Source organism: Fomitopsis serialis, assembly GCF_022376445.1.
Source record: "Fomitopsis serialis strain Sig1Antser10 chromosome Unknown B0H18scaffold_71, whole genome shotgun sequence".
Taxonomy (NCBI): Eukaryota; Fungi; Basidiomycota; class Agaricomycetes; order Polyporales; family Fomitopsidaceae; genus Fomitopsis; species Fomitopsis serialis.
Window position 1 is genome coordinate 176,053 of NW_025955031.1, and position 26,172 is coordinate 202,224.

At 53.5% G+C, this 26,172-nt stretch overlaps 7 protein-coding genes across 7 annotated transcripts; 4 read left to right on the forward strand and 3 right to left on the reverse strand.

The window, feature by feature from the left end:
* Positions 1-1,250: 1,250 nt before the first annotated feature.
* Positions 1,251-2,169, forward strand: B0H18DRAFT_1122134 (uncharacterized protein; the record flags this gene model as incomplete). Its single annotated transcript, XM_048034457.1, has 2 exons — positions 1,251-1,553; positions 1,621-2,169. The coding sequence occupies 2 exons, from the start codon at positions 1,251-1,253 to the stop codon at positions 2,167-2,169; spliced, it is 852 nt and encodes a 283-aa protein (XP_047890046.1).
* A 1,210-nt stretch (positions 2,170-3,379) lies between these two features.
* On the reverse strand, positions 3,380-4,171 carry B0H18DRAFT_614621 (uncharacterized protein). Its single transcript, XM_048038788.1, has 4 exons — positions 3,796-4,171; positions 3,665-3,742; positions 3,567-3,610; positions 3,380-3,511 (listed from the first exon to the last, which is right to left on the reverse strand). The coding sequence occupies exons 1-3, from the start codon at positions 4,074-4,076 to the stop codon at positions 3,601-3,603; spliced, it is 369 nt and encodes a 122-aa protein (XP_047890047.1). The 5' UTR covers positions 4,077-4,171; the 3' UTR covers positions 3,380-3,511; positions 3,567-3,600.
* Positions 4,172-6,780: 2,609 nt separating this feature from the next.
* Positions 6,781-8,417, forward strand: B0H18DRAFT_614686 (uncharacterized protein). The gene is made up of 2 exons (XM_048038789.1): positions 6,781-7,494; positions 7,553-8,417. Exons 1-2 carry the CDS (start codon positions 6,928-6,930, stop codon positions 8,219-8,221), a joined length of 1,236 nt encoding a protein of 411 aa, XP_047890048.1. The 5' UTR covers positions 6,781-6,927; the 3' UTR covers positions 8,222-8,417.
* Positions 8,418-12,135: 3,718 nt separating this feature from the next.
* Positions 12,136-12,762, forward strand: B0H18DRAFT_1122137 (uncharacterized protein; the record flags this gene model as incomplete). Its single annotated transcript, XM_048034458.1, has 2 exons — positions 12,136-12,375; positions 12,445-12,762. 2 exons carry the CDS (start codon positions 12,136-12,138, stop codon positions 12,760-12,762), a joined length of 558 nt encoding a protein of 185 aa, XP_047890049.1.
* A 917-nt stretch (positions 12,763-13,679) lies between these two features.
* Positions 13,680-14,835, reverse strand: B0H18DRAFT_614810 (uncharacterized protein). The gene is made up of 3 exons (XM_048038790.1): positions 14,627-14,835; positions 14,480-14,576; positions 13,680-14,414 (listed from the first exon to the last, which is right to left on the reverse strand). Exons 1-3 carry the CDS (start codon positions 14,682-14,684, stop codon positions 13,769-13,771), a joined length of 801 nt encoding a protein of 266 aa, XP_047890050.1. The 5' UTR covers positions 14,685-14,835; the 3' UTR covers positions 13,680-13,768.
* Positions 14,836-19,425: 4,590 nt separating this feature from the next.
* Positions 19,426-23,183, reverse strand: B0H18DRAFT_881265 (uncharacterized protein; the record flags this gene model as incomplete). The annotated part of the gene is made up of 10 exons (XM_048040833.1): positions 19,426-19,845; positions 19,906-20,109; positions 20,166-20,362; positions 20,427-20,823; positions 20,906-21,318; positions 21,376-21,724; positions 21,785-21,998; positions 22,059-22,205; positions 22,592-22,866; positions 22,950-23,183. 10 exons carry the CDS (start codon positions 23,181-23,183, stop codon positions 19,426-19,428), a joined length of 2,850 nt encoding a protein of 949 aa, XP_047890051.1.
* A 1,100-nt stretch (positions 23,184-24,283) lies between these two features.
* Positions 24,284-25,800, forward strand: B0H18DRAFT_1122141 (uncharacterized protein; the record flags this gene model as incomplete). The annotated part of the gene is made up of 7 exons (XM_048034459.1): positions 24,284-24,622; positions 24,682-24,795; positions 24,860-24,949; positions 25,016-25,144; positions 25,227-25,421; positions 25,476-25,591; positions 25,647-25,800. 7 exons carry the CDS (start codon positions 24,284-24,286, stop codon positions 25,798-25,800), a joined length of 1,137 nt encoding a protein of 378 aa, XP_047890052.1.
* Positions 25,801-26,172: the final 372 nt, after the last annotated feature.

The following is a 26,172-nucleotide window of genomic DNA, read 5'->3' on the forward strand; positions in this document are numbered from 1 at the left end:
TGTACGTGTAACGGATCAGTGCACACGTTGGAGCGCGTCTCAAACGTTTGTGGTCTGCCAATAACAAGTCCTTTTTCGTTATTCTCGCATACAGCAGAGTGGTCACTGCAACTTCAAGCTTCAAGCTTCAAGTCTCACTCCGATGTGGCACCTCCCCGGGTCCTTCACCCCTTCTCGCATCCCACTATCATAGTCAACGTAATCGCCTATTTCCTACCCATCACCCCCGTTTCGCTCGTTATTTGCTCCCACGGATGGCTCCTCACCGGGCTGTCCTCACTCATGATGTCTTGCTCGAAATTCGCGATCATCTCCATTTACCACCGTCGACGAGCTTTGGCGACGATCCGGTTCTGCTCAATGCCGTGCTGACGTGCAAGAGGCTCTTGAGCCCAAGGCCTGCATTGTCAATTTGATAGCGATGGATCAAGTATTACATTCCTCTCTGGCTCTCTTCTCGTCCTTCCGGGCAGTCCCCCCCCCCCCCCCCCGAACTCGAGCGGCGGGGTTTGTACTCGTATCATGCCACATCCAGGTTACACTCAAGAAGCTAGGTGAATGATAGTTTGTAGACGAAAGACAGTATATCATTGTCAGTGGCTTGGCGACGATTACTATGTATGCGACAGGGATGTACAATCACGAAAGGCTGAACAGGTACAGCTCACCCAGTTTCGTGAACACGAAACGCTTGTCATGTTCGTCACCGAACGCACCGCTGTGCTGACCCTTATCGACCGAAACCCGGATACTATGACGGGTCAGGCGCAATCGCATAGCTGGTATCTTGAAGTACTCATCCTACGCAGTGGAAAACCATAGTCATCCGTGCCTCTCGCGCTCCCGGGGACCAAGCCTTGCGATTCCATATGTTCGCTCGCTGTTCAGTACGCCCGCGATGGCGTTCATGTCCATTAGTGCGTGGGCGACCGTTCCCTCCATATGGCTCCAATATTTCTCTGGCATATTGGGGACGTACTAGTTCTGCAGACATCTGCAGACTGACAAGTGCCAGCGCTGAGTGGGTCTCCGGATCCGCGAGCGGACTTATCTTCCAGCTCATTAAGTGAACTCGACATATACATCTACGGTACTGTCGGTGGGTACAGTACGACTCAGACTCAGTCAGCGACGGAGGGTAGAGTACATCTCGGGCTCGGCCCGGGCATCTCGCGTAGCGTGGATAGGCGCCCGAGTAAGATCTACGTAGCCACAGTGAAGTTCTTCTCTCCAATCCGTCTGGCATCCCGATGTTGGACCCGTCGCTCCTTGCTATGTTTGCACCGCTGCCTCCTAACCACCAGTCGGTGTCGATCTCGAGCATCTCCACAAAGAATACGGATCCCTTATGGGAAACTCTCAGTACCTCTGATACGATGCTCAGCACCGCCGACAGTGCTACAGATTCAATGGCATCGGAGGAGTGGGACAGGATCCTCATGCGACCACGCCGTTCTTTGACCCGCGACATCCGATCGTGGTACGTGGAGACTCGAGAGAGAGCGCTGGCAATGCCTGCGAGAACAAACCCCATTACGGCGGACCATTATCAGGTAAGTCGACGTCGACGGTTGCAGCCGTAATGGAATGTGTACTCACACATCATGCTTCTTATACCAGTCTTCGCCCATTAGCCGTCTTCCGTACCAGGGGTACGACGAGCGATACGAAAGCATGCATGTCGCGGGCTTCCCTTTGCCAGAGTATGCACCTGCCAGTGCTAGTCCAAACGACGCTGCATCCACCGGTAGCTCGCTGGGGAGCGAAGCGATGGACCACGCTATAAACCACGCGCTGCTGGCCGTAGGGGGTTCTGTGTCTCACGCGGACTACGTCGAGAACTGGAGGCAGGAGACACAGAGGTGGGCATTCCGGTGGGAGGACTTTACGGAACCGGATGAGCCCGACGAGATGGACTCGCCTGCGGTGGTCGCCACCCCGCTCGACGTCCAAATGGCAATCCCCCAAGACACTCCAGGTCTGCCCTTGGAGGGGAACGCGGCGGTCGACGTGGGGCCGGATTTGCCAACATTGGCTGGAACTCTCGAGCTCTGCGGATTGGAGGACGAGACCAGTCGTTCGATGATGAACGAGATCATGGACACCGCGATGGCTGAGTGGTCGACGAACAACCTCGACGCGGTCATCCTCGATCGCGAGCGAGACTAGTGGATATTAGTATGGAGGGGATCTGAGGTGGAAACGGAGACAAGCGTACGTGCGGTGGATTGATGGGCTGTCCCTGAATGGTTCGTTGGTCGCGAAGGTTGTGTTGCAGGTCTATTTGCATTAGTCTGAATGGCGTGTGGCTGTAAAGTATCCGATAAAAGTTCAATGTGAACGAAGAACGAGACCGTTGTTAGTTTTGTATGTGGAGCTCTGGTGAATGCAGCGGCAGGTTGCCGACCAACATGAGTGCCTTTTCATAAGTGTAAATTTGACATCACGCACCTTTACTCTGTCCATCGTCACCGTACCGTCGTCGTTAGCATGTCTTCGCTCGCCACACAAACCTTTCTACCCGTTGGACCGAAGGAAGACGCTGCGAGTATACTTCTAGCACCGAAGATGTCAGGGATGTCTCTTGATAGCAAAGATGGAAGCCCAAGCTCATGGTCAGACTACCAGAGCAAACAAATCGACGCCGACGCGGATGAACAGTCTGTGAGTTAAACCTCTGTCTTCCATGCTGAATCGGCCACTCACCTCTTCCGGAATCTCGACGTTGCGAAGCGGAACAGCGCTGCCTTCAATGTGCCGTGGCTTAGCGTATCTTGTAGCTGTCTTGGATCATTGGGCCTCTCCTTAGGGTCCCGCGACATCAGTATCGCATCCGACGTTCACCTCACATACAGCCTCGTCTGCGAGTCGTCTCTTTCAAGGAACATTGAGGGTATTCTTCCCGAATTACAGAGATTTATCTGCACAAGCCGTTAGGAGTTACCCCGCCGGAGAGTCTGGGGCAAATGCTCTGGCTATAGTGTTTCCTCGCCCCCTTCCATTTCACAGAGGTTTGTGTCGGATATTGTATATGTGTATGCCTCCGTATATTTTTGCTCTTGCCTTCCAAAGCAACTGCTGTATTCCCAGCAAAGCTTGGTCAAAAGTCAATCAATGTCTCGCGGCGACGAATGCAGAGACTGGTGCTATATTGCTTGGCTAAGTTAGCACTTGATATGCATAGCTGAAACGCTGTCGCCACGCACCTGTCTATTCTATGACCTGCAGCACGCCCTCGCAAGTACCCGCTTCAATGCGTCGTACACATCGGTCATGCGTAATTATGTATTCATGAGAGAAGCTTTATCGTTGGCTTTTTCTGTCGCGACCAGCCAGAGAGCGGACATGTACTCGTTCAGTGGTACACATGATATATATCGCCAAGCTCGGTTTGTTCGAGATGATGTTTGCGCCGTGTAAGCGTCTTGCATTTGGTAAACAATATATCAGACCACAATCATTGCGCTTTCGACATCGAGGACGCCAGCTACAAGCTGCCACAGTACGAGTCCTACGATTTGCAGTAATGAGCGCCAATCTATACGAGCCGTAATGGCACCACATACCTGCTAATCCTACTCTCATCCGACACTACATTCCTCACAAATACCTGCAGATTACCGTCAGAGCCACTCAAATACGGTACAATCTTGTCCTGACATACCACTGGCCTCCTCTGCTCTTATCGGCATGTCCGACATCGACGTCTGCGTACTGCCGCCCGCCCACGGATGCGAGTATTCTCTCTGCTTGCTGAGATATGTCCGTATGTTCCTTCTTTAACAGTGAACTTACCGAAATGCGACACAGCGTCGATCGACAGGCGGCCGAAATTCAGTGCCGCATACCATGGAGGCCACGGACATACGATGCGAGAGGTGTGCATGTCGGATGAGGTCGCTTGAGCGGCACATGCCAAGATTGCTCTGCACATCGCAGATGCAGCATGATGGACGAGCCATGCCTCGTATGCCACCACTTGACGGAACGGAAGTCCGACCCCAAATCGAGTGAACACCACAGCAGCGAAATTCTATAGGCCGATCTGGTCCTGAAAAGCCGAGCGCAACTTGCATAGGGGGTGAAATGAATCCTGTAAAGGGGACAGCAGCAGAAAATACACGCAACGAACCACGAAGTTGGCAATGGTCGCTCACGTCACGATCGTTCGGTCATCGCCAAACTCCTCCCATCCCCACGGACTCAAGTGTCCACCCAGAATCGAGAAGCCGGGTGACAGTCGCATTGTACGAGCATAGCGAGACAGATGTTCAGTGGATTGTCTTGGGATCGGCGGTTACGAGGCGCTCTGAGTAAGCGGCAGGAGTGCCAGAGGATAATAAAATTGCACGTTGGCCCTGCAGACAGAGACACCTCACAGGCAAATGAATGCGCAGCTAGCAAACATGAGCTTACTTGCCAGGCGGATTGGTGCACAATCTTCGAGCCATTTTGTTCGCTTCCGAGTCACCCACTGAAAGGCTGCCTGGCGCGACAAACAGGTTCCATGTTCGTGAAAACGGTTTTGACCTCCAGCTAGCAGCACTGCCCGAGGCAAGAGGGGAAGCCAAGTTCACAGTAAGGTGTTTGGTCGTGAATATCGAGGCAAGGCAAGTTGCAGACATGGTAGTCAAGAGGGCGGCAGCCACGTCGGGACAGTCCGATTCGGATATCGCGCCACAATCGGGCGCTGCGGACGAAAAGGGTATGTACGCCGCAGTACGCGCACGGCACACTCTAACCCACTCACCGGAGGTTCGCGTCGACGTCGTCTTGTGGGCTCTCGTTTCGATAGGCTCCAGGTGCTAAGTATGTGATTGGTATTGCACAGCACAAATTCTGTCCAAGTATCCTACTCGTGGATGCGCAACACCCCGAGTCACTTGTGCGGCTCGGCGACGATGATCTTCTGCGTGCGACAGGACCGACGGCATACAGTATACTGTAAAAAAATGGATGATCATGGCTCTGACCACAGAGTCAGTAACTGTTTGAATGCTGTCGGTTGTAAACCTACGCCACGACGATGGTCGAGGAGTGGCCCCGCCAGTGGTCGGCTAAGGGCTTAGACTATAGCTAGCTACGACGGTGGCTTGCTGAGGCTCAGCCTACAGCGTGACCAGCGACAAGCCTGATGGAGCAATCGTCCATGGGGTAGAATTCCGGATCTGTTCGCGCGAGCAGTGCGCGAGCTGCATCCAAGTATCGGACTGACCGCAAGGTAGTTGCGAGTTTCCTCACTAGGATGCAGGCCAAACAACGCGTACATAACGCGTCGTTGCGCAGCCACCGCCGATCGACGCGCCTCGAAGGCCAGTCGCGACGGAGGGTGTGCTCTGTGACGCGAGAGATGCCACACAGACCGTATTTACCATACTGATATGACTCACTGAGTCGTGGCACGATTGAACAGTACATGCCATTCCACTGGGAGGAGGTACTTGCCCGAGTTCACAGCCAACTTGAATTCGCCAAATAGCGCCGGGTCAACCTCGTTGACGCACTAGGGGTATGGTTCGACATTTGAGAATACTTTGCGCTGAGCGGCAGTACATACAAGAAGATACGACGTAGCGTGGACGTGAAGGTCATGGAGTTAGAGTAGTGGTAGAGACTGGTAGAGTACGAGTCGCCCGGCATTATCCGAGTGGCAGCATAGCCGCCCAAACACGAAGAGCCACTGCCGTGGCCAGAGTCGCCTTTCTCTTCTATCTTCACACATCAACTCGACCGACATCTCCTCTCCCGTCGCCTACCCTCAAATTTTCAGCGCCTTCGCCTCGTACAGGAGCCATACACATTACACTTCACACCTCACGTCGAGCAACATGGAATCTACCCTACCCTACATATCGATAGCACCCAACACCACCTCCCCATCAGCCGACCTCGATCCTTATGATGCCATGATATTGGAGTATATCGACGAAGAGCACATCATTGCTCTCAGTCTCCTGCCACACTTATTCCCAAGGGCGACGGCCCAACCTACCGCCCAGCAAGACTCGTCAAGGGACTCACCCGCAAGCTCCTGGAACACAACACCAAATACGACAAGCAATGCCGATGCCCACATCGTAAGCCATATGGTCATTCCCGATCGTAATTGATTCTGTGCTCACCATTATTGTCTATCGTACCTGACACTCAGGCCGATGTGCCTGTGGCGGAGAGCTTGAACGCCGCTACGGCGTCGGTATACCCACATGCCACTTCAGACAACGGGGGGCGGAGCATCGTGTATACCGAGTACCGCCCCGTCAGCGACAATACCTTCGACCACACCACTACACACCCGGCTATACCTCTCGCTCAACTCGATCACTTCGAGGAGTGGAGGGCCTACATGGACAGCCTCGGACAATTCCGTGCTGCCTCATCGGATAGTTGGATCAACATAGACGCGAACGGCAGCGGTTTCGTCGCACCTCTGATGGCGGCCGGGTTGGGCGAAACCGTTTAGGGTCTTCTTGAGTCGAGTGGAGGCAATGAATGCCTAAGGTTGGATTGACGGGGTTGAATGAGGACTGAATGACGGTCACGACGTGGTTGATAACATGTAGCATTTGTGGCAGAGCCTGAGCCGTCGGTTTGACATATACATTGACCTTGGGTGAAGAGCACGACACCATCAATGAAGCCTTTGTAATGTCTGAGCAGGTTACTCACCTGGTTATCAGCCAAGGCGACGAGCAGTACGAGCAGTCTGGACGCTGCCGCAGCCTCGAGGCAGATTATCTTATTTGAGACCAATCGAACTCAGCGGCATTTCGCAGGTGGTGTTAGGCGCCCGAACACAAAGGAGTAGCCACAGTCGTCGTCGTCTTCTGTCTTCAACGCGCATCCCCGTCGTCCCGTCGTCTGCGTCGTACAGCCCACGAGTACCCCGAGTCCTGCGTTCATACTATCAGTATACAACACTCCACGATGATGGATCCCCGGTGCGAAACTGCACGCCCTCTTCACGCCACTATGTTACCGGACGCCACCCAGAACATGGGCGTCCCGTATTCCGACGCGATTCTGGGCGAGAACGTCGAAGAGGCGCATACCTTCAACCATTCTCATGACCTACGCCTATGTTCCCTTGACCCACCATCTCGCGAAGGCCTGGTTTCGCATCCGCCAGGCCTACCTGCACGTCCCCCCGGCCTACCCGCTCGTTCGCCAGGCGTACCACTGCGCCCCCCTGGCTTACCCTCTCCTCGTGCAGCCCGACCTGCTTACCTTTCGGGCCTGCCGACACGTCCCCGAGGCATACCGACTCGGCCACCAGGCCTGCCTGCACCTGCTCGACCCCCGGGCTTGCCTGCGCCTGCTCGACCGCCGGGCCTACCCTCCCCTCGACGAGGCTTCCCTGCCTACCCTTTCGGCATATCTTGGCCCCATGCGGAGGCACACCGCATTGTGAATCAACCCTCTAGGACCTCAGATGCGAGCTCCTGGAGTCCAGAAGCATTTACGACAGCCGAGAGCCACGATGCCGACAAGGAAGTAAGTCGTTGGCGACGGAATCGTAAATGAATCTGCACTCACGCGCACTGTGCTACAGAATGTTCCTCCTCCTGTCGGTGGGCAGTACACGTTTGGAAGAACGAACGCGGCCCGACACCTACCTGCCCAACCGGCTTTCCAGTCCGGCGCGATCTTGAATCCGGTGTGGACCCACACAGCCCGCGTTGGATTGGGCGATGCAGCCCGCCCCGACACCCGCCCTCTCGAGCCGGTCGGGCAATATCCCGCCGAAGACCCAGCGTGGGCGGGAGGCCTGACAAGATCGGGACGTCCCATGGCTCCGCGTAGCGCCCAGCCCATGTCATCGCACTACGACGCCGCCATCGGCACCTACCAACATTCCCACCTCGAGGCTATGACGTGGACCGACGGCTTCCTTACGAGACATTGGATACGGGAGGAGGCATTCAGAATACAGGAAGAGCGATGGGTGGCGGCCGAGAACGCCAGGGTCCCGCCCCCCATGGAGCCCGTGCTACTCAAAGAGCACTGGCCCTGTGCTACGGCGGGGTTGCTGCTCTTGCCTGCGGAGCACGACGATTCCGGAAGCGACTCCGGCTACTCGTCTTCCGGCGACCTGTCTGCCCTCGACGACATCATGCCAGGGCTGGCTGGATTGGGCGAGCTGGTTGGTTTGGACGATGATGCTTCGAAGGCGTTGTCCAACGACGGCTATGTAGCATGCGGGGAGATCGTCGAGGAGTAGAAGGGGAGGATCGATTCCGATGCGACGTCGCGAAGATCTGACAAGGCGCTGCATCAGCAGTTCGTTCGTGTCGGATACAAAGTTCTGGTTTGCGTCTTTGTTACCTGTATAGTATCTGAAGTGGTGTATCTATCAGCAACGCTGTTCTCTGTCCCTCGATGTTCTAGGAGTACGATTTATTGGATACGGCATCATCCTTGCCTGGTGTTCACGTGAGTACAGTGCGCAAGCTCGAGACCTACGTCACGCACCTTCATCTTCTCTTCTCTACCTTCATCAACGTCGAGAGTATCCTGCATTCACTGCCTTGCAGTCTTTACAGTACGCTACGCGTAAAATAGTCTTACTGATCATGTTCCTTGGCACAGATCACGATCTCGCACCACACTAGGTCGTTGTCCCGGTGCGCTGTTGACGATTCCGTGTCCAACTGCCGCGAAACGGAGGATACTTCTCGGTTCGACTGTCGACGAGGTCCCTCGATGGCATTACCCAGTATGCGGAATGCTAGGCAGCAGATAGCTGTCAAGACGGAGAATCCGGTGAGCAAAAGGAACGTACTGCCGTATCGAAATCCGTGCTTACCCATGCCTCGTGCACTGGACGCGGCTTCTGGCGCGAGACCCCACAGTCATACCAGGTATGTCCCAGCTCTTCTTGTGGCCCATCAGTGGCATATTCGTGGGGAAAATACATCTTGAACATGACGAGTGCGACACCTAGACCGGCGATGAAGGACTGGACAGCGTCTTTCCCGGACTGCAGAGCATGTCTAGCGAGCCGTATGAGGGTGGACAGGGGTACGGTCCCGGTCCGGACGAGCATTCGACATTGTGGACTTGGAGACGACAGGCGATGGTTCACGGCAATCGCAGGCAGCGAGACCTATAGAGTGTTCTCGTAGTAGCCAACATCGCTCTGTGCGCCTTCGCTTTATATGCCCACGGTTCCTGTACGGCTTTGACCCCCAACTACGCCAAGTTATCTATTCGTTCGTTTGCCACGACCGCGTAAGCGCCCAATATACAAGATAGACACCAACTTTGAACTCAACTTGTGCGTCCTTGTTCTAGCCCCCCATGACCGCGTTGTCTCATGAGTGGGGTATCCGCTGATGCTCTGAACAGTGAACACCTTGATATCCAATGGTTAGTCTACGCGGCGTGTCTGTACTTGTTCTCACTTACCACATGCGACGTGAACGCGAACGCGGTTTTCCAAGATGTGGCGTACTCAGCTACCCATCATCTGCCCCTCAGCTGCTACTCCGAGAGGCACTGATTAACACGCAGGCGGCAGACAGACACTCGGAGAGGCGAGCAGGGTTGAGCGCGTCGCTGCTGAAGACAACGCCACTCCTACTCATACGGCCGCGGTGCGTACCCTGTGCGTCTCGAGCTACGACAAGACGTACATTCCGCGACTCCATTTGAAGCTGTAAGAGTTGAGACGTCGTTGTCGATCGTCTTCGCGGCATTCAGATCGATGCACCTTGACGTCGACATGGCCAACAGTTCCACCATTTCCGATCCAGTCTAGAGATGACTTGCATTCACGGCGCATAGAGGCATGTGGTCTGCGACAGTCGCTTGGTGAGTGACGGCGTACCATCGAGATTGCTGTTGTGCTCACCTGAGGCGCCTTCCGTGATCAGTGAGTCTAGTGCGTGGCCATCTCTTCCACTGCGAGTTGACGATACAACACGAACTAAGCGGCATCCTCGAGCGCCGCCCTACACGATACGCTGGCCTGGATGTGCGCACTCGGTGTAGTTGGTGCCCAAGACACGTCTACATGCTAAGTTCACTGTCTTCGGCATCAGGAATATGCATCGCGAACGTTTTCGGGAGTCTCTTCCAAAAGAGCCTGCCAAACCTGGCGAACGTTGAGTATATGAAACTGTATACAGCAAGGTTACTCACGACATGCGTAGTCCACTGCGCAACGAAACTTTGGGTCACTTCGGACAATTGATGTGTACCCTCCGTTGCGGCTTGTATCCTAGTCCACAACGCCACCCCATCGGAACCTCCGATCATCTGTTATATCGCAGCGGCTGGCATGTCCGGATTGGTCCTCCGCGACAGAGACAGGCGATGTCCCCTGCGAGAATGCGACCGATTTGGCTGCTCTATGTCAACGACCCTGACAGCTCAGAAGAAAAGCCGAGGTATCTCGCCCTGTCCCGGGCGCTGCGTCGTACGAAGACTTCGTCTGACGTGACAAGGCAGGCATAGAGAGTACGGATACAAGTTTCGCGCACCGGCATACGGTGACTCGCTCTCGACGTGAGACAGCCTTGACGACTTCCGGCGGGACATCAAGCTAGATGATGCAACAATCAGATGAAGGCATCCGACAGATGGCGTTTCCCTGCGGCCTTGCGACCAGACCGGTTGTGCAACCTGTGGACAGACCGACTACATATCGAGCATGGCCCCACGTACAGGCACCGCGCGATTGTTGCCTGGTGGCACGTCAGAAGTTGGTGTGCAAGGAATGGATGGAAGGGAAAGGATGGGTTCCATGCGGTTGCCGTCGTGCTGAGCGTGGTTCACGAGCCATGACTGACGGTGCGATCTATATATCTTGAGTTTGCTTTTTCTGTCTAGGCAATTGAACTGACTCACCTGTGTCCAAGGAGGGAGGATTGGACATGAAGATGTATTGGCGACTCATCGCGGGCTGATCAATCGACCGCAGACTACATGCAACGACGGGTCCGGACGTACTGCGCAGAAAAGAGCAGCGAACTAGAGAGCAATGTAGAATCCTCAAGAACTTGAAAAAGTGACTTGCAGGGTGCGCACGGGGGTATCATTGGACGGCCGATATGAACGAGGGCAAGGTGGTTACCGACTCGAACGAGGTGTCGCTGAATACCGATTGACGACGTGTATCGAGTCTATTGACGCGCCTACTTACTATCATCACACTGAGCTTGTATTCGAGTTTGTTACTTTGTAGCGTTCAACATTTCATTCAAACGCCACTTGTGGCTGAAGCTGAAGCGCCACCCTTCAAGTACTTCAAAGTTCGCCATGGGCAACCTCCGTGGTTTGCATACTACACTGCTGATCTCGCAACGCGCGAGCAAGGATGATGTCGCCATCGATGGCGGCACTTCGAGTCTGAACACTGTCAGTCCGAAACTTAGTAGGACCACAACTTATATGATGGTCGTGAAGTACTATCAAAGCGGCTGGCTCTAAATCACTGATAGCGGTTGGCCGAGGCTCAGCATGAGGGTTGCGGCACAATGTATATGGCGTGAAATGCCAGATTTTTTTCACGCACTGCCGCGTTTGAGTAGGTTTGAGTGTGGAAAGGCGTTGCAAGTTGCCTCACTAGGACGGCAGGCCAAACAACGCGTACATAACGCGTCGTCGCGCAGCCACCGCCGATCGAAGCGCCTCGAAGGCGAGTTGCGATGGAAGGTATACATGCTGTGCGGTACGAGAGATGTCACACAGACCACGCAGTACATACCGTTCTGACTCACCGACTCATGGACACGATTGAACATACTTACCTGAGTTCAGAGCCAGCTTGAGTTGCCAAACGGCACCGGGTCAACCTCGTTGATGCACTGGAAGTATGGTTCGAGATTTGGAGATCACTTTGCGCTGGGCGGCTGTGCAAGAAGATACGCGCAGCGTAATCGTGAAGGTCATGGAGTCAGAGTAGTGGTAGAGAGTGGTAGAGTACGAGTCGCCCGGCATCATCCGAGTGGCAGCATAGCCGCCCAAACACGAAGAGCCACTGCCGTGGCCAGAGTCGCCTTTCTCTTCTGTCTTTACACATCAACTCGACCGACATCTCCTCTCCCGTCCGTCAACTCTACAATCATCAGCGCATTCGCCTCGTACGCGAGCCATACACACCACACTTCACACCTCGCATCCACCCACATCATGGAATCTACCCCACCCTACATGTCGACAGTACCCTCCCCATCAGCCGACCTCGATCCTTATGATGCCATGATATTGGAGTATATCGACGAAGAGCACATCATTGCTCTCGATCTCCTACCACACCTATTCCCAAGGACGAGTGCCCAGCCCACCGTCCAGCAAGACTCGTCCAGCAACCCACCCGTAAGCTCCTGGAGCACAGAATTAATTACGACAAGCAATGTCAATGCCCAGACCGTAAGCCATATTGTCAATCCCGATCGTAATTGATTCTGTGCTCACCATTGTTATCTATCGTACACTCAGGCCAATGTGGCTATAACAGACGGCTTGAACGCCGCTACGACGTCGGCATACCCGTTTGCCGTTCCCGACAATGAGGGGCAGAGCATCGTGGCCACCATGAATGCTCCCGTTGGTGGCAATACCATCAACGACGCCGCTGTACACGCGACGACGCCTCTCGCGATACTGGACCACTTCGAGGAGTGGAGGGCTTACATGAACAGCCTTGGACAATCCCGTGCTGCCTCGTCAGACAGTGGCACATGGATCAACATAGATGCGAGCGACATCGATCTTGTCACACCTCTGATGGCGGCCGGGTTGGAGGAAAGTGGTTGAGGTCTTTGTGGGTCGAGTGGAAGCAGTGAATGCCTGAGGTGGATTAACGGCGTTGACATGAGAACTTGTACGATGGTCGCGACGTGGCTGGAGACATGTAGTATTTATCGCAGAGCCGTCGAATTGACATACACATTGACTTTGGGTAAAGAGCGACACCGTCAATGAAGCCTTTTTCATAGCTAGGCATGTTGCTCACCTGTAATTCGGCCGCAGAGACGAGCACCCTATGTGGACGCCGCCACAGCCTCGAGGCAGATTATCTTATAAAAGATATGAGACCAACCGAACTCAACGGCATTTCGCAGGTGGTGTTAGGCGCCCGAACATAAAGGAGTAGCCACAGTCGTCGTGGTCTTCTGTCTTCATGCGCATCCCCGTCGTCTCCCCTTTCGCACCGTACCGCGTACGAGTTCCCCCGACTTCTGCCTTCATATCGTCAGTATACAGCAGCTCGCAACGATGGATTCCGAATCCGAATCCGATATTGCTTACCCTCCCCACGCTGCTTTCTTGCGGGACGCCACTCAGAACATGGGCATCCAGTGTTACAACGCAATGTCGGGCGAGGACGTCGAACGGGCGCAGTCACCGCCTCACATCGATGACTTACCCGAACTAGTACGTTCACCTTCGCCTCGCCGAGGGCGGCCAGCTCTCCGCGCAGGTCTGCCGACTAGTCACCCAGGCGTACTGTCCCGCCTCCCGAGCATGTTGCCTCCACCCCGAGCGCACCGTCCCTATACTCGGGCGAACCACTGCGTCTATACCCGTCAGTGGGCCCCCCTCCACGTCACCGGGACATGTCGCCTCCACGCCCGGGCGCATCGTCTCTGCTACACCCACCTCGCGCTCTACCCGCGAGGCCCCCTCTCTACGCTTGGTGCACCTCCCCGTCACACAGGTGTGTTGCCTCCACGCCCGGGTGCACCGTCTCTACGCCAAGGGACAGCCATCCCGATGTACCGTCTGGTGCCTCGACTGCGGGCTCTTCGAGTACATACCATTAACGACAGCAGACAGCCACGACAGAGAGGTAAGTCATGGCGATCAGAATCGTGAATGGATGTGCACTCACAGCTCTGTGCCACAGAATGTTCCTCCTCCCTGTCGGCAGGCAGCACCTGGTCGATAGCAGGCAGCACCTGGTCGAGAGTAGGCAGCGCCTCATCGAGAGTAGGCAACGCCTGGTCGCCGCCCAGTACCAACCGGCCTTCCACCCGGGAACCATCTTGAATCCAGTGTGGATCAGCACGCCCGCGTTGGATTGGGCATAGGAGCCCGCGCCGACACCCGCCCTCTCGAGCCGTTCAGGCAGAATCCCACCGAAGACCCAGCATGGGCGGGAGCGTGGGCGTGGGGCATCAGTCGACTGACCAGATGGGGACGCCCATGGCTCCGCGTAGCGATCGGCCAGTGTCGCCGCACTACGACGATGGTCAATCCGACGACTACGACTGGGGTGCCGCCATCGGCACCTACGCACCTCGACCTCGAGCAGGACGACGTCATGCCAGGGCTTGTTGGTTGGGCGGGCTGGTTGGTTTGGACGATGTGCTTCGGAGGTGTCGTCCAACGACGGGCATGTGGAACCGAGGAGATCGTCGAGGAGTAGAAGGGGAGGGTGAATTCCGGTGTGACGTCGCGAAGATCTGACAAGACGCTGCATCAGCAGTTCGTTCGTGTCGGATACAATGTTCTGTTTAGTGTTTCTTACCTGTATAGGATCTGATATGGTGTATCTATCAGCAATGCTGTTCTGTGCTCTTCGACATTCCGACGTGTACATTCGTCGGATACGGCGATATCCTCGCCTGATGTTCACGTGAGTACAGTGTGCATGTTCGGGATCCACATCACGCACCTCCATCCTCTCTACCTTCGTCAACGCCAGGAGTATCGTTGACTGCCTCGCAGAACATACTCGGTACGTTACGCGGAGGATGGTCCTATTCATGGTGGTCTTCGGGACACATCACTATCTTGTGTACTTGAGGCTGTTGTCCCGGCTTCCCGCTGACGTCTCCACGTTTGACCGCCGCGAAACGGAGGATACTCCACGCGCCGCGAGTATCGACAAGGTCCCTCGACGACATCAGCAAGCACGCCTAATGCTGCCCGGCAGACTTCGAATATACAGCTTCGAAATGAAGAATACGGTGAGCGAAAGGACTGTGTACGTTCGTATCGAAATCTGGGCTTACCTGTGCTTCAATGTGCTGGAAGTTGTCCCTTAGCATGAGACGCCCTACTGATAGCTAGGCATGTCCGATCTCTTGTTGTAGCGCACTAGTACGATGTTGGCGGGGTCATCTCTCCTAAATGCGACGAGAAAGAATCCAAGTCTGGCCGTGGAGGGATCGATAGCGTCCTCGGACTGTAAGGCTTGTCGCGTGACCTGTACAATGGTGGATAGGCAACCAACCACAAGCAGCGCGCTCGGGTACACTTCATTGTATGCTTTTTTATATGCCCAGGGTCCCCGTAAAGCTTTGACCCGTTTACGCCAAGCTGACCGCTCGCAGGTTGGCCACGATCGCGTAAGCGCCCCGTTAACAAGGTCGTCACCTCGCTTGAACTCGCCTCATATGTTCTTGTCCATGTCACCTTGACTGCGCCCTCTCCTCGGCGCATAGCATCCACAGACGTTTCGGCGCTTTGGGTATCTGCTCATCAACCTGTGCCGCTGCGCCATGTACCTGATCTTACTCACCAGACGCATCGCCAACAAGAACAACGCCACTCCCCTGTACGACCGCACTGCGTACGCTACGCGTGCCAGACTACGGCAAAACGTGCTGTATGGCTCCTTTGAAACAACCGAGGTATCACGTATTTCTGGTATGACAGCTGTCGCGCCAGTCGTCTTTGCGGAACTTGAACTGATGCGCCTTCTCAACGTCAACAGGGACCATGGTTCCGCATTGCTATGGTCGACCACGAATGCGACGTTTATGGAGGTGCCGTGCGTCTATGAAACCATAAGGTCAGCAACAATCGCTTGGTAGGTGATAATATGCGATCGGGATTGCTAAGGGCTCACCTGAGGCGGACATCTGTAATTATGTTGTGCCGCTGCTCCTTCTACTGCAGTTTGACCCTACGACACAGCCGCGACCAAGCGGTATTGCGCAGTAACACCTTACACACTATGGCGAGGTCAATCGTGACTGGCGCCTTCGTCACTCGCTATGCTGTGCAGAGGCTTCTCGTAGAGTAGCTGGCACAACACCGTTTGTGGGCAATATACGAACATGTATGCAGCAAAGTTACTCACAACATGACCAGATCCGCCGAGCAACGGGTACCCAAGGCGAGACGACTTAGAATGCATACCATCCTCCTGATGAATGCGGTTATGAGACTAGAACAATGGGTCCGCTGGCACCGACGGCAACCGATGGTCCCCAGCGCAGATGTGACTGGACCGGTTGCCTTTTCTGCACGCTCGTGACAACCCTGCAAAAAATCGACGTATCCCAGCAGGCTTAAAGGTGACGCGTGGAGAGCTTTGCATCCGAACGATGTACCTCGCCCTCGACGTCGACCCAGCTCGACGGCTCCCAGCGAGAGTATCGAGCGCCCGCACTCCTCGGTATGTTGAATCTAGACCAGTGGGAAATCCTGACGAAGGCAACAGACAGAAGCCCCCGATTGCCTACGGCCGTGGATTGGATCGATGGTGCGACCTCTGGGTAAGATGTGTTTGTATCGACCATGGCCAGTAAACAAGCTTCGAACGGTGCCCGCTAGGAGAAGTGTACGTCGTAAATCGCGTCGGAATGCGAGAGCCGGAAGGACGACTCGGAGAAGGTGGGGAGGGTTAACTTCTATGCTGTTGCCGTCATGCTGGGCCTGTTTCACGGAGTGGGCCTGTCGCCTGTGAGCAGTAATTTCAAACTTACTTTCTCGTCAATGCAACTGAGCGGGCTCACCTGTGTTCATACACGAGCAAGTAGACAAGAAGCCATAGTGTTGCGATCACCGTCTGATCATCCGGTCACTCGCAGTTATGGTTGCAGTAGCACTACGGCTTGCGTGGACAATAGGAGCTGGGTTAGAAGTGATGTCGGATTTGAGAGCAGCAGCTCGTAGGGCGAGTGTCGCTGACAGGAGCATATGGTGGATGTGAAGGAGGGCAATTAATTTGAAGGTGGTGAGCAACTCCGACTCGAACGATGTTTGGCTGATTGCCGATTGACGATATAACAAAACTGACGTCGGCCCTTCTCGCTTGTCGTCCTCTCGAACTCCGGCACCCCCGTTCTAAACCTTAATCTGGAAGGGGGTCAGACCCCCCCTTCTAGGTTGAAAAGCATAAACATACCGTCGGTGTTCGAATTCTCGCTCTCTCGTTGGCTCTCACCATCTGTCCCATCACTGCGGTTGCCTCCGACGTCCTGTTATGCATTTACATCACATGTTATAGGTCGTCGCTGCGGTTTAGCGACCCTCGCTATTCTTGCGCCACAGGCGATGTTCGACGTCCGCTCTAGCTTTACCAGCGCCCGTAAATCCTGCGGAAAGGCATCCAGTATTGACGTGTCTCTTATAACAAATCACAGTATATTGAACCACTTGCGGCGTGGCGCTCCACGTCCCGGGAAACGCTTGAATTTGCGACTAGCGAATGTCCGAGCTCTAAACACGCAATGCTAGCAATTTCTGCTACGAACTACTAGGCAGCATTCGGTATTCTACGGCAGAGCTCAGTCCTGGCACAATACCACAGTATCAGTCTGGGTGCAAGCACAATCCACAACGTGCAACGACCATCTACTTGAACCTCAGAGTCACAGACCTGATCAACGGACGTGCACCTAGCAAGACCTAGCACCGATCCGCATTGATGTTTCTCGTCTGGAAGCTGCAATCAACTCAGTTAGAAGGTGAACGTGCCGGATAATTGCGCGAAGGTGCATTTCAGAGCCCAACTACTCTTTGAGTCCTTCGCAAACGGAAAGTAATAATGGAAGTCCACGACCGAAAGCCCATAGATCCCACTTACTTACATATTGATCCATCGCGCAGAGGACCCCTGGCGCGACTGCGGATGGTACAAACAACCGCATTGGCAGCACTTTGGGCGATGGTTGAGTACGATCCGATGCCTTCTGCCATCCAAGTGCAGAGACTGGCAGCTACAAACTAGCCTTTACGGTACCTGGAAATTGTCAACTCGCCGATGCATCGGTGGGCCTGAATTCAGTGGTCGCATCGGGGTGAGCAAATCAGAGCTCAGATACTCCCGCCCCAACACTTCGCCCTTCCTGCTCTCTTCTCATTTGTTCCAGCTTCTGGAACCAGATACACGGGCTACGGGATCCCCTCTCGAAGGCGGTCACCGTTCTTGACCACTGTTCTAATGATCATTCCATTGCCCATGACCATCGAACAGAATACCAGATTGCGCGGAGAAGTACACACCTGTGATATGATCTGGAGCGCCACGACGGTCAGACGGTAACTTAACTTCTTCTGTCTGGCGCATTGCAATCGGTGCAAACGAGGCCCTGTACCGTGGAATGACCTATTAGGTCTGGCTTGAAGGCAGAGCGCCGAGGTCCGCTGTACACCAGCTCACGGAGGCGACGGCCTGCGACTGAGCACTCCTAAGCCAGCGAACAATGAAGTATATGAACGCTTGGGTCCCAGGCATGCTTTGTAATAGAGCCGCAGAAGAGTATGAGTTTATTTCTGTACAAATAATATGCCCACGGTCACAGGTGTCTGATTTTGAAGTTTTCCTATGTTAGGGTCCGAGGTTCTGAGTGTCTTCATGAGTTTGCTTACTCGACTCTGGAAGATACATATTGTCTAAGCCATCTCAGGTGTCTGGGCAATGGTATGGGTTTGGTAATGCTATGGTACGTGCTCGGTACGTCTTTGGTACGGAAGTTGACGCCGGATTCCTATTACGGTAACCCCCAGAGCACCCGAAGACCTACCATATTTAGTAGCACCGATCGATAAGTACAGTGGCCAACGCCTCCTACACCGCCAAATGGCGCCCGCCAGATCGAGACCTGAAGTGATCGGCAGCCATTGGTCTCTCGTTTCAGACCCCGACACCATTTTCGTCAGCTTATCCTTGTCTGACGGCGTAGTACCCAGGAAAGCTTTCGAGACAGCTTGGCATCGGGTAGGAGGAAGATTTCATTAAGCTGGCTCTCCGGCCGAAGCAGGCATGAGTCCTAGTCCGACAAGGTGGTGATGCATAGGAAGTCTGCGACGTTGTAGCATCGGGTGGCATGGGCATTGACCATCATATTATTGTAGCCTTCGAGTCATATTGTGCTAGCTTAACCAAACATTCATGGACTCCGAATCTATCAGTTCCAATGTACTAGTATAGGTAGTCTCATCTCATTCGAAATGTAGCCTCTTCGACACGTAGACAGCGCCTTCATTTAACAGCCGATTCGAACATTCAGCTCTGCGATCCGGTACTCATTCAGGATCGCGGGAATACAAGTGAAGGGACCGCAAGTTTTGGCCACGATGGCATCAATGATTGTCCGTGCCAGACGTAGATGAATAACATCGGGTCCACTAAGCATCCGAGCGCGAGGTCAGTGACTCCCGACAAAATGAAGTATACCTGTATGATACACGTACTGTATATGAATTCAGAAATCGGCGCTGCATCTCGCATGGAACCGTTCAACTGACACCACCCGTCGACGACGCGGGGCCACCTGCACCTGTCGAGACTTGGGCATGCCCTGCTTTCGCGGTCTTGTTGCGCGCGCGAGTCTCGGCCGCCTTCGCTTGCGCATCTGCCCGTTTTTGCGGCCCCGATACTTGAAGTTGACCGGCGATCTCGTGATGTCTCTTCGTACGTTCTCCAACTGGTATGTATGGCTTCGGTGCTGTGAGTTTGCGAGGGAGGGCCTGTCGTATCAAGGCAGCATTATGGAGTGCGTGCATATTCAGAATATACCGATTAGCGTCGCCTACGTGTTCGATCACTTGCCGAACTCGCGCCGTCTCTTGTCGTTCCTGCCGCACAGGGACCGTTCCAGTCGGGGCACAACCACTCGCATGGCAATCATGCTGAGCGTTGAATGCGAACAGAACATCCTGCGAATGAGATTGAATCAGTAGAATTCGAAGTTGAACACTAGTTAGTATTGAAGAAACCTCTGGTGCTATACAGACTCGACGCGTGTTGTGGTCCGTTGGGTCGCAGACAAGAATTGGCATGTTGTAGTATTCGTCGGTTTCATCCAGAATTGTGTATGGCTGAATCAGTATTCTCGCGCAAGCAGGCTGGGCGGCAGACTCGCCCGGCTCCAAGAATACCTCAGAAATACGACCTGCGAATACTGTGTTGCCAGGTTGTTGCTAAAATACAACATCAGTCAATAATTGCGGTGCAAGTAGTGACAGAAAGGAGTTACCTCCGCTTGAGGATGCTGATAGAATACCCAAGAACCACGCTTACAGACGTCCCTCGACCGGGAAATGACATGAACGCATCTCTTGAGGGTCTGGCCTACGTCGCCACCGTGGATTTCTTGCCATTCACTGTTCTCGCCTGATTGTAGGGATTCTGACGGGACTGATTGCTTGTGACGAGCCTCAAGTTTGATTGTGCCTGATAAGCTCGTGCTCAATACTCCCGAATGATAGCACACAACTGCGGTTAACAGTGGACATACCCGGTTGACGGTAGGTTGGGTCAACCCAGCCGAGGCGACGTTGGAGTTCGGGTGTTGACTGAAGGAAAGCACGAACTTGCCCGCTCGCCTGAATCATCTCGCCATTCTCCGCCTTCCACCATCCACCGCTTACGACATGCTTGAACGTCTCCATTTCCGCCAGAGTTCCTGCGATGTCGCGGCTAGGTGCCTGTCGGTTGGAGAGGACACTGCACATGCGGAAGACTGAATTCCAGCACTCGAATATCTCGGTGGAGTACAAGATCGCAGGTCCAAAGCGTGGCACATCGGCGATAAGGTGAGACAGGATATGTAACTTGCTTTTGACGATGATGCGATTCGGGTCGATGAGCGCCCATATGTCGAGGAGGTTTGCGATTAGCAACTGTAAATCCGCCTTCACGCCATCGTTCAAAGTAAAGTTCGTCAGTGGTATGCACTAATTCGAAACATGGTACTAGCCCAGTGAGTACACTTACGACGTATTGGTCCATATCTGATATCTTGTCCATCCATATCAGTGCGCCGAGCTCCCCTGTCGCCTTCCACAATTCAAACATCAATGGCGAGCATAGGTCATGTAAATGGAACACGGCGAGCTGCTGAAGTGTCTTGTAATGCTTGCCAACCAGTGAGTTCTTGTATTGCACCATGTACTGCGCTCGGATTGCGGGGATTGAGAGGCCGTCGATACATGAGGACTCGAGACGCTGGGCGAAGAGTTGCTCTTCTTTCTTGCTCCATGGATGGGATGTATCATGCCAGACGTACTTGTCCTCGCCGACCAGGTATGTGTGCAGAATCTCCGTGGATGTGTCCCGATGGACATCGACTCCAGGTACTCCGAGGAGAGGGTTATAGTGATCACCGCGTCGAACGTCTTTGCGGAGTGCTACGGCCAAAGAAATTATAAATGTGATTTGAAATGCTCACAGTGATTAGGACCTACGAGAATCGACTGGCAGAGCATCATAGCTATGCTGCGGTTGCTGAACTAGCCATTGAAAGGTCTCATGCTGGATCTCTGAGATTATGACTTCCTTCATAGCTTTGCGCTCGTCTCCCTTCAAACTCCGGGCATTGAGACGGGAATCCCGGGTCTCCTTATCGCTAATCCGCTGCTTTCGCTCGGCCTGAGACCTAATAAGCACGACTTCAATCCAGAATTGGGCAATCCGGTCCTTGACACCGGTGGCCGTCTGTAGCTCCTCCACCGCCTCACGTTCTCCGCGACATGCCCTGAACAGCTGTGATTTGACGACCCTTTCTGTTTCGTCAGGTGTGCGTGGTTCTCCGGGCTTCCGCGTGGGCAAACTGTCATGAGGAGACAAGCCGTGGGAGGTAAGTGGTTCACTCACCGTGAACAACGCGTCGTACCCCTCATTGGACTCCTTCTCCTCTGCAGACCCTCCAACCTTGCACCGGCGACAGAAGAAATTCCCTTTGAGGCCAATGTGTGAGCACGTCTCCGATTGCTGAGGATTGTCTGCTGGTTTGATGTGTGGCATAACCCGAAATAGGATGTCTTGCTTAATCGCGCAATCATAGGCTTCAATCCAGTGGTCTGGGCCTCTAAAACAGTGCAATTCAATGTTAGAGCTCGACTGATCAGTACCTGCAATGAATACTAACGCGTCTTTGTACAGGGCGTGAAATTGCTCGGACGAACTTGCGTGCTGCGATGTCGAATGAAACCTAATGAAGAACTCTTGCTGTAGCTTCTCATGCGGGAGATTCAGGTTGGCAAGGTACATGTTCGTGTGGGCGTTGTACTGTTTGCTGACATTACCCGAAACATCGTCGCTCCATGCTGCAGCATACAGCGTGAACACGGGCCGCTCATTCGCAAGCTCGCGCACAGGGTGCCTCTTCACCGCCCAGTCAGGAATGGTGTCTAACGACATTCGCCGCATCCAGGTCAGTGACTTCAAGTTCAAATGTAAACTACAAGCAGATATTACTTACCGTCAAATGCGATCTCACGATTACTGATCGTCGTGATGTCGCGGCAGTTGTACAGCAGTGCAGTTGCTGAGATCCGCTGGATTGCGGGATCATGTAATCCAAACAAGCCGGTCTGCGTGAGGAGGAGTGAGATGCTGATACCCCGGTTCGTGAGTGATTCTTCCATATTTGTGCGCACCGTTTCGGCATAGTAACATAACTCATGGACATCGGCACAGACACGCTCTCTCTCTACAATCCATCGTAAAACCAGTACGTATCGCCCATCTTGCAGTTTAGCCACTTCTCTGATATAGAAGTGGCGATATGGTGCCCGTTCCCAATCAGCCCACATATGCGGAAATAGATCAAGATCTCTTGTTTTCAAGTTGGTTGTCGCTGGCGCCGCCTTTTCGGCCTGCATTATCTCTGAAACCTCGGCTGAAGCTTCAGGATACAGGCGCATATGGGCACGGACGAGTGGATTACTCCAGTCCTGTTCAAGTCAAGTGGCAATTCGGAAGATGGATCAGTATGTGTTCAGGTACTAGATCCCGGAGAGGTATGTCAAGCACTCACCAATCGAAACGTGGATGATGGGCCATTAGCATAGAACTCATTATCTTGGGATGACCTATGGTGCGTCGTTTTCACCCCAAGTTCACGTGTCAATCTATCTTGTGTTGACCGTAAGGCTGTGAAGGCCGGTACATTTGGTGTTCCACATTGTCGCATTACCCAGATGATCACCTTCATGTGATCATCCGAGAGGCGCAACCGCGGCAAGCTATCCAACAGATTTAACATGAACATCTAATCAATGAGCCATGGCCCGGGTGAGTTTCTGTGTCTTTCCGACACGCACAATATCAACTTACGGTCTTTGATTCATATGGAAGCCAGTCATCATCAGCCCCCGATAAGAGGTCAGGTGTTACCTGGATATCATCGATGCTGTGATGTTCGTCGACACCTGCAGCCATTGAAGATTAGTCATTACAGACGGAAATAGGTATGTGATTCCGTGACTTTCCCATTCTCTGCATCTCTGCAATGATGTCCGGAATCGTCAGATCATCATCGACATCATTTCCGTCAACTATATGCAAATGCGGATCTCCGTTGAGCGGTGGGTTTGTTAGCTGATTGATGAGCTTGACTAGGTTAGGATCCCGGGGCATTGTTCCTGCAGAGAACAAGATGCGGTTTCCGTACGAGTCAACGTAACCCAAGCTGTCAGGATAGACGTCCACAAAAGGATCCTCGCCAATTGGTGGTTCGATCACTGTGCCAGGCTGGTCAGGCCCCGTGTCCATCGAGTCGCCATCCAGATCAGCAGGTAGCAATAAAGATGCAGATCCAGCATTGCGTTGCGGAAGGGCATGAAGTTCGGTGCTCGATGCTTGAGTGGCCATGGAACCATTCTGGTGAGCAACAGCAGACTTGTGCTTCTCGCTAGAACGGTGACTCTTGACACTCTTAACCTTGACTTGAACATCTTTGGCGTGGTATTCAGAGCAGGTGCGACACCGAACCATTGTCGGCTGATCGTCAACATCTTCAAGATCTATCATACCTCCAGTCAGTCGTCACATACTCTCACTGATCACCGAATTGTAAGTCATGCTTGCCATCTCCATAGAATTGGTCTGATCTAGGTCTTCCGCTGCGAGTCATGCTGGAGAATCTCCCAGTTGTTCTTCAAGCTCGAGTCCCAGTTTCAGTGTGTCAATGTGCGAGCGGCCTTGTGGACCCACACGCCAACACACACGTGATGCCGGTCGACTTTTGACATGGAGACGGTTGCATTGTGAAGTGCGTTCGTCTTTCTTTCATCTCTCATCTCTCGTCATTATTTCTTCATCTTTTGACAAGCCTTTCGTGCTCGCTCGCAGTTCTCGGCACTTGTTCCAATGTCTGGCCTTGACAATGATCAAAACTCCCTTGCAGGAACTCCACCGTCATCGCCTTCTTCCCACAGTGCGCCATTGCCACCAGGCTTGCCTCATGGGTCTGACTTGGGCCCGAGACAGCAGCAATCTTCTGAACCTGGCGTAGGCCCTGATTTTGCTGGTACTCAAGATTCAGATGCTGCGGGAACCGACGATGCAGAGGCAGTGCCCACAACCAGTCAAAAGCGCCGGGCTCCTGACTCGGAGTCAGACGGTGACATGTCACAGTACACCGGCCAGGTTTCCCGGCACTTCAAGTTGAAGAGGACTGATGCGGATGAGCTCACGGCACTTGGAAAGGTATGTGTCTCGATTCTGAGTCATCATTCACACATTGCAACTGAGTGATCCTATTGCAGCGGTCGATCCGCAAGATTCTTCTCTACAATACAGGACAAGGAATGAAGACTCGAGAGCGTCTGGACGCGATTCAGCCTGCCAATGCTGTGTGGGAAATTCCGAAGAGACTCTGGGTAAGACACATTTTCTATCTGCTATTTCATCTTTGGTGCCTACGATATTCGTCATCACCCACAGTCGGAAATCGAGTATTACACGTACGCCGTCCTCTGTTCCCCTGTTCTTCCCACGTATGTCAGTGGTTCATACCCTGTTGGCGTCGTTCTGGTACGTGGCAATGCTCCGATACAAATTGACTCGGAATACATAGTACTAACTGCTTACACAATATAGAAAATTGTGTCGGCGAACCCGGGCTGGGGCTACACTCCCGAGGTGAAGAATGACAAACAGAAGCAGGAGATCGTTGCAGAACGAGTGCGAACCCGGCTCACAGACCGTCGTTCTGCAATTAAGACTGCGGTGAGTGCGCAGTTACTCCGACTTGGATAGGCAGTAGTCGTCCGACATTCACAACTGAATCACTGATGATGTTTTGTGATAGATTCTGCTCTCAATAGGCCCAGAGAAGCTGACTGAGCTCGACGCTATGCACCTCACAAAGCCGAAGAATGCGAAAACGCAGCCAACCCCGCCAGTGAAGTTGAACATACTTCAATTGGCAGCCGAAGTCTCTGGTCTACACAGGTCTGCCCCTGCGAAGCTCACTCTCGAACTCTGCGCACGCATTGCGTACTTGGTATGTATTTCCTCGGGTCGTCACTGTTAGTTTCTTGTGTGACACGATTCACAGCGCCGCAGGCTCGAGAAGATGCTTCAAGACAAGCCGAAGAACACGGATCAGTACTGGAAGATCGTCGACAAGAAGCTTGTCGAACTGCGTAAGGGAAGCGCGGTCGAAGTGTCCAGGTACGTCCATTTGTACTATGTACTGTAGTCCGGACAAGGTTTGACGGTGATCTAGGATGATACAGCGGGGTCTTCGCGAGGATCAAGATATGTATGGGACAGTGGACGCGAACGAGTACGAAGAAGCAGCGAGCGGCGACAACGACATTGTCAACATCGCTGCCGCAGGCAAATCACTTCCGAGCAGTGCTATGTTCTTGGCAAGCTAATTGCGAGGCTGCGCGTACTGTGACTGGTATCATCGCCATCGCACTGGGGCAATTATGGATACTTACTACTAATTCTCTCCCCTCCTTTGCTCGTTCTCCAAGTTGTAATGTAATGAACCTCTTTTAATACGGCCACTCTAGTTCGCTTTACTGTACATCGTCACTACTGGTACCAAATTGGATGCAATCAATGATATGTCGTCTTTCTGCATTATGATCGCGTCGGAACAGTCTCGCATTGGTGTACGTCAGGTATAATATAGATGCACTCCCTGTGGCTATCCAATTGCTGTTCGTCATCTGTCCAGTTGCTTGACATTGTGTCTGCGCCAGACGATGACGACACTTCTTGTATGGTTGTCGAGACCTGCT

What these genes read in the sequence shown, in the direction of transcription:
- B0H18DRAFT_614621 (XM_048038788.1), bottom strand. Translation starts at nt 4,076, where the DNA reads ATGCAAGTTGCGCTCGGCTTTTCAGGACCAGATCGGCCTATAGAATTT. An exon ending in CGACGCTGTGTCGCATTTCG is followed by an intron (nt 3,743 to 3,795) that starts GTAAGTTCACTG and finishes GCAAGCAGAGAG; the next exon opens with AATACTCGCATCCGTGGGCG.
- B0H18DRAFT_614810 (XM_048038790.1), bottom strand. Translation starts at nt 14,684, where the DNA reads ATGTTCTGCGAGGCAGTCAACGATACTCCTGGCGTTGACGAAGGTAGA. An exon ending in CGAAGGTAGAGAGGATGGAG is followed by an intron (nt 14,577 to 14,626) that starts GTGCGTGATGTG and finishes CGTGAACATCAG; the next exon opens with GCGAGGATATCGCCGTATCC. An exon ending in CCATATCAGATCCTATACAG is followed by an intron (nt 14,415 to 14,479) that starts GTAAGAAACACT and finishes GCGTCTTGTCAG; the next exon opens with ATCTTCGCGACGTCACACCG.
- B0H18DRAFT_614686 (XM_048038789.1), top strand. Translation starts at nt 6,928, where the DNA reads ATGATGGATCCCCGGTGCGAAACTGCACGCCCTCTTCACGCCACTATG. An exon ending in GCCACGATGCCGACAAGGAA is followed by an intron (nt 7,495 to 7,552) that starts GTAAGTCGTTGG and finishes ACTGTGCTACAG; the next exon opens with AATGTTCCTCCTCCTGTCGG.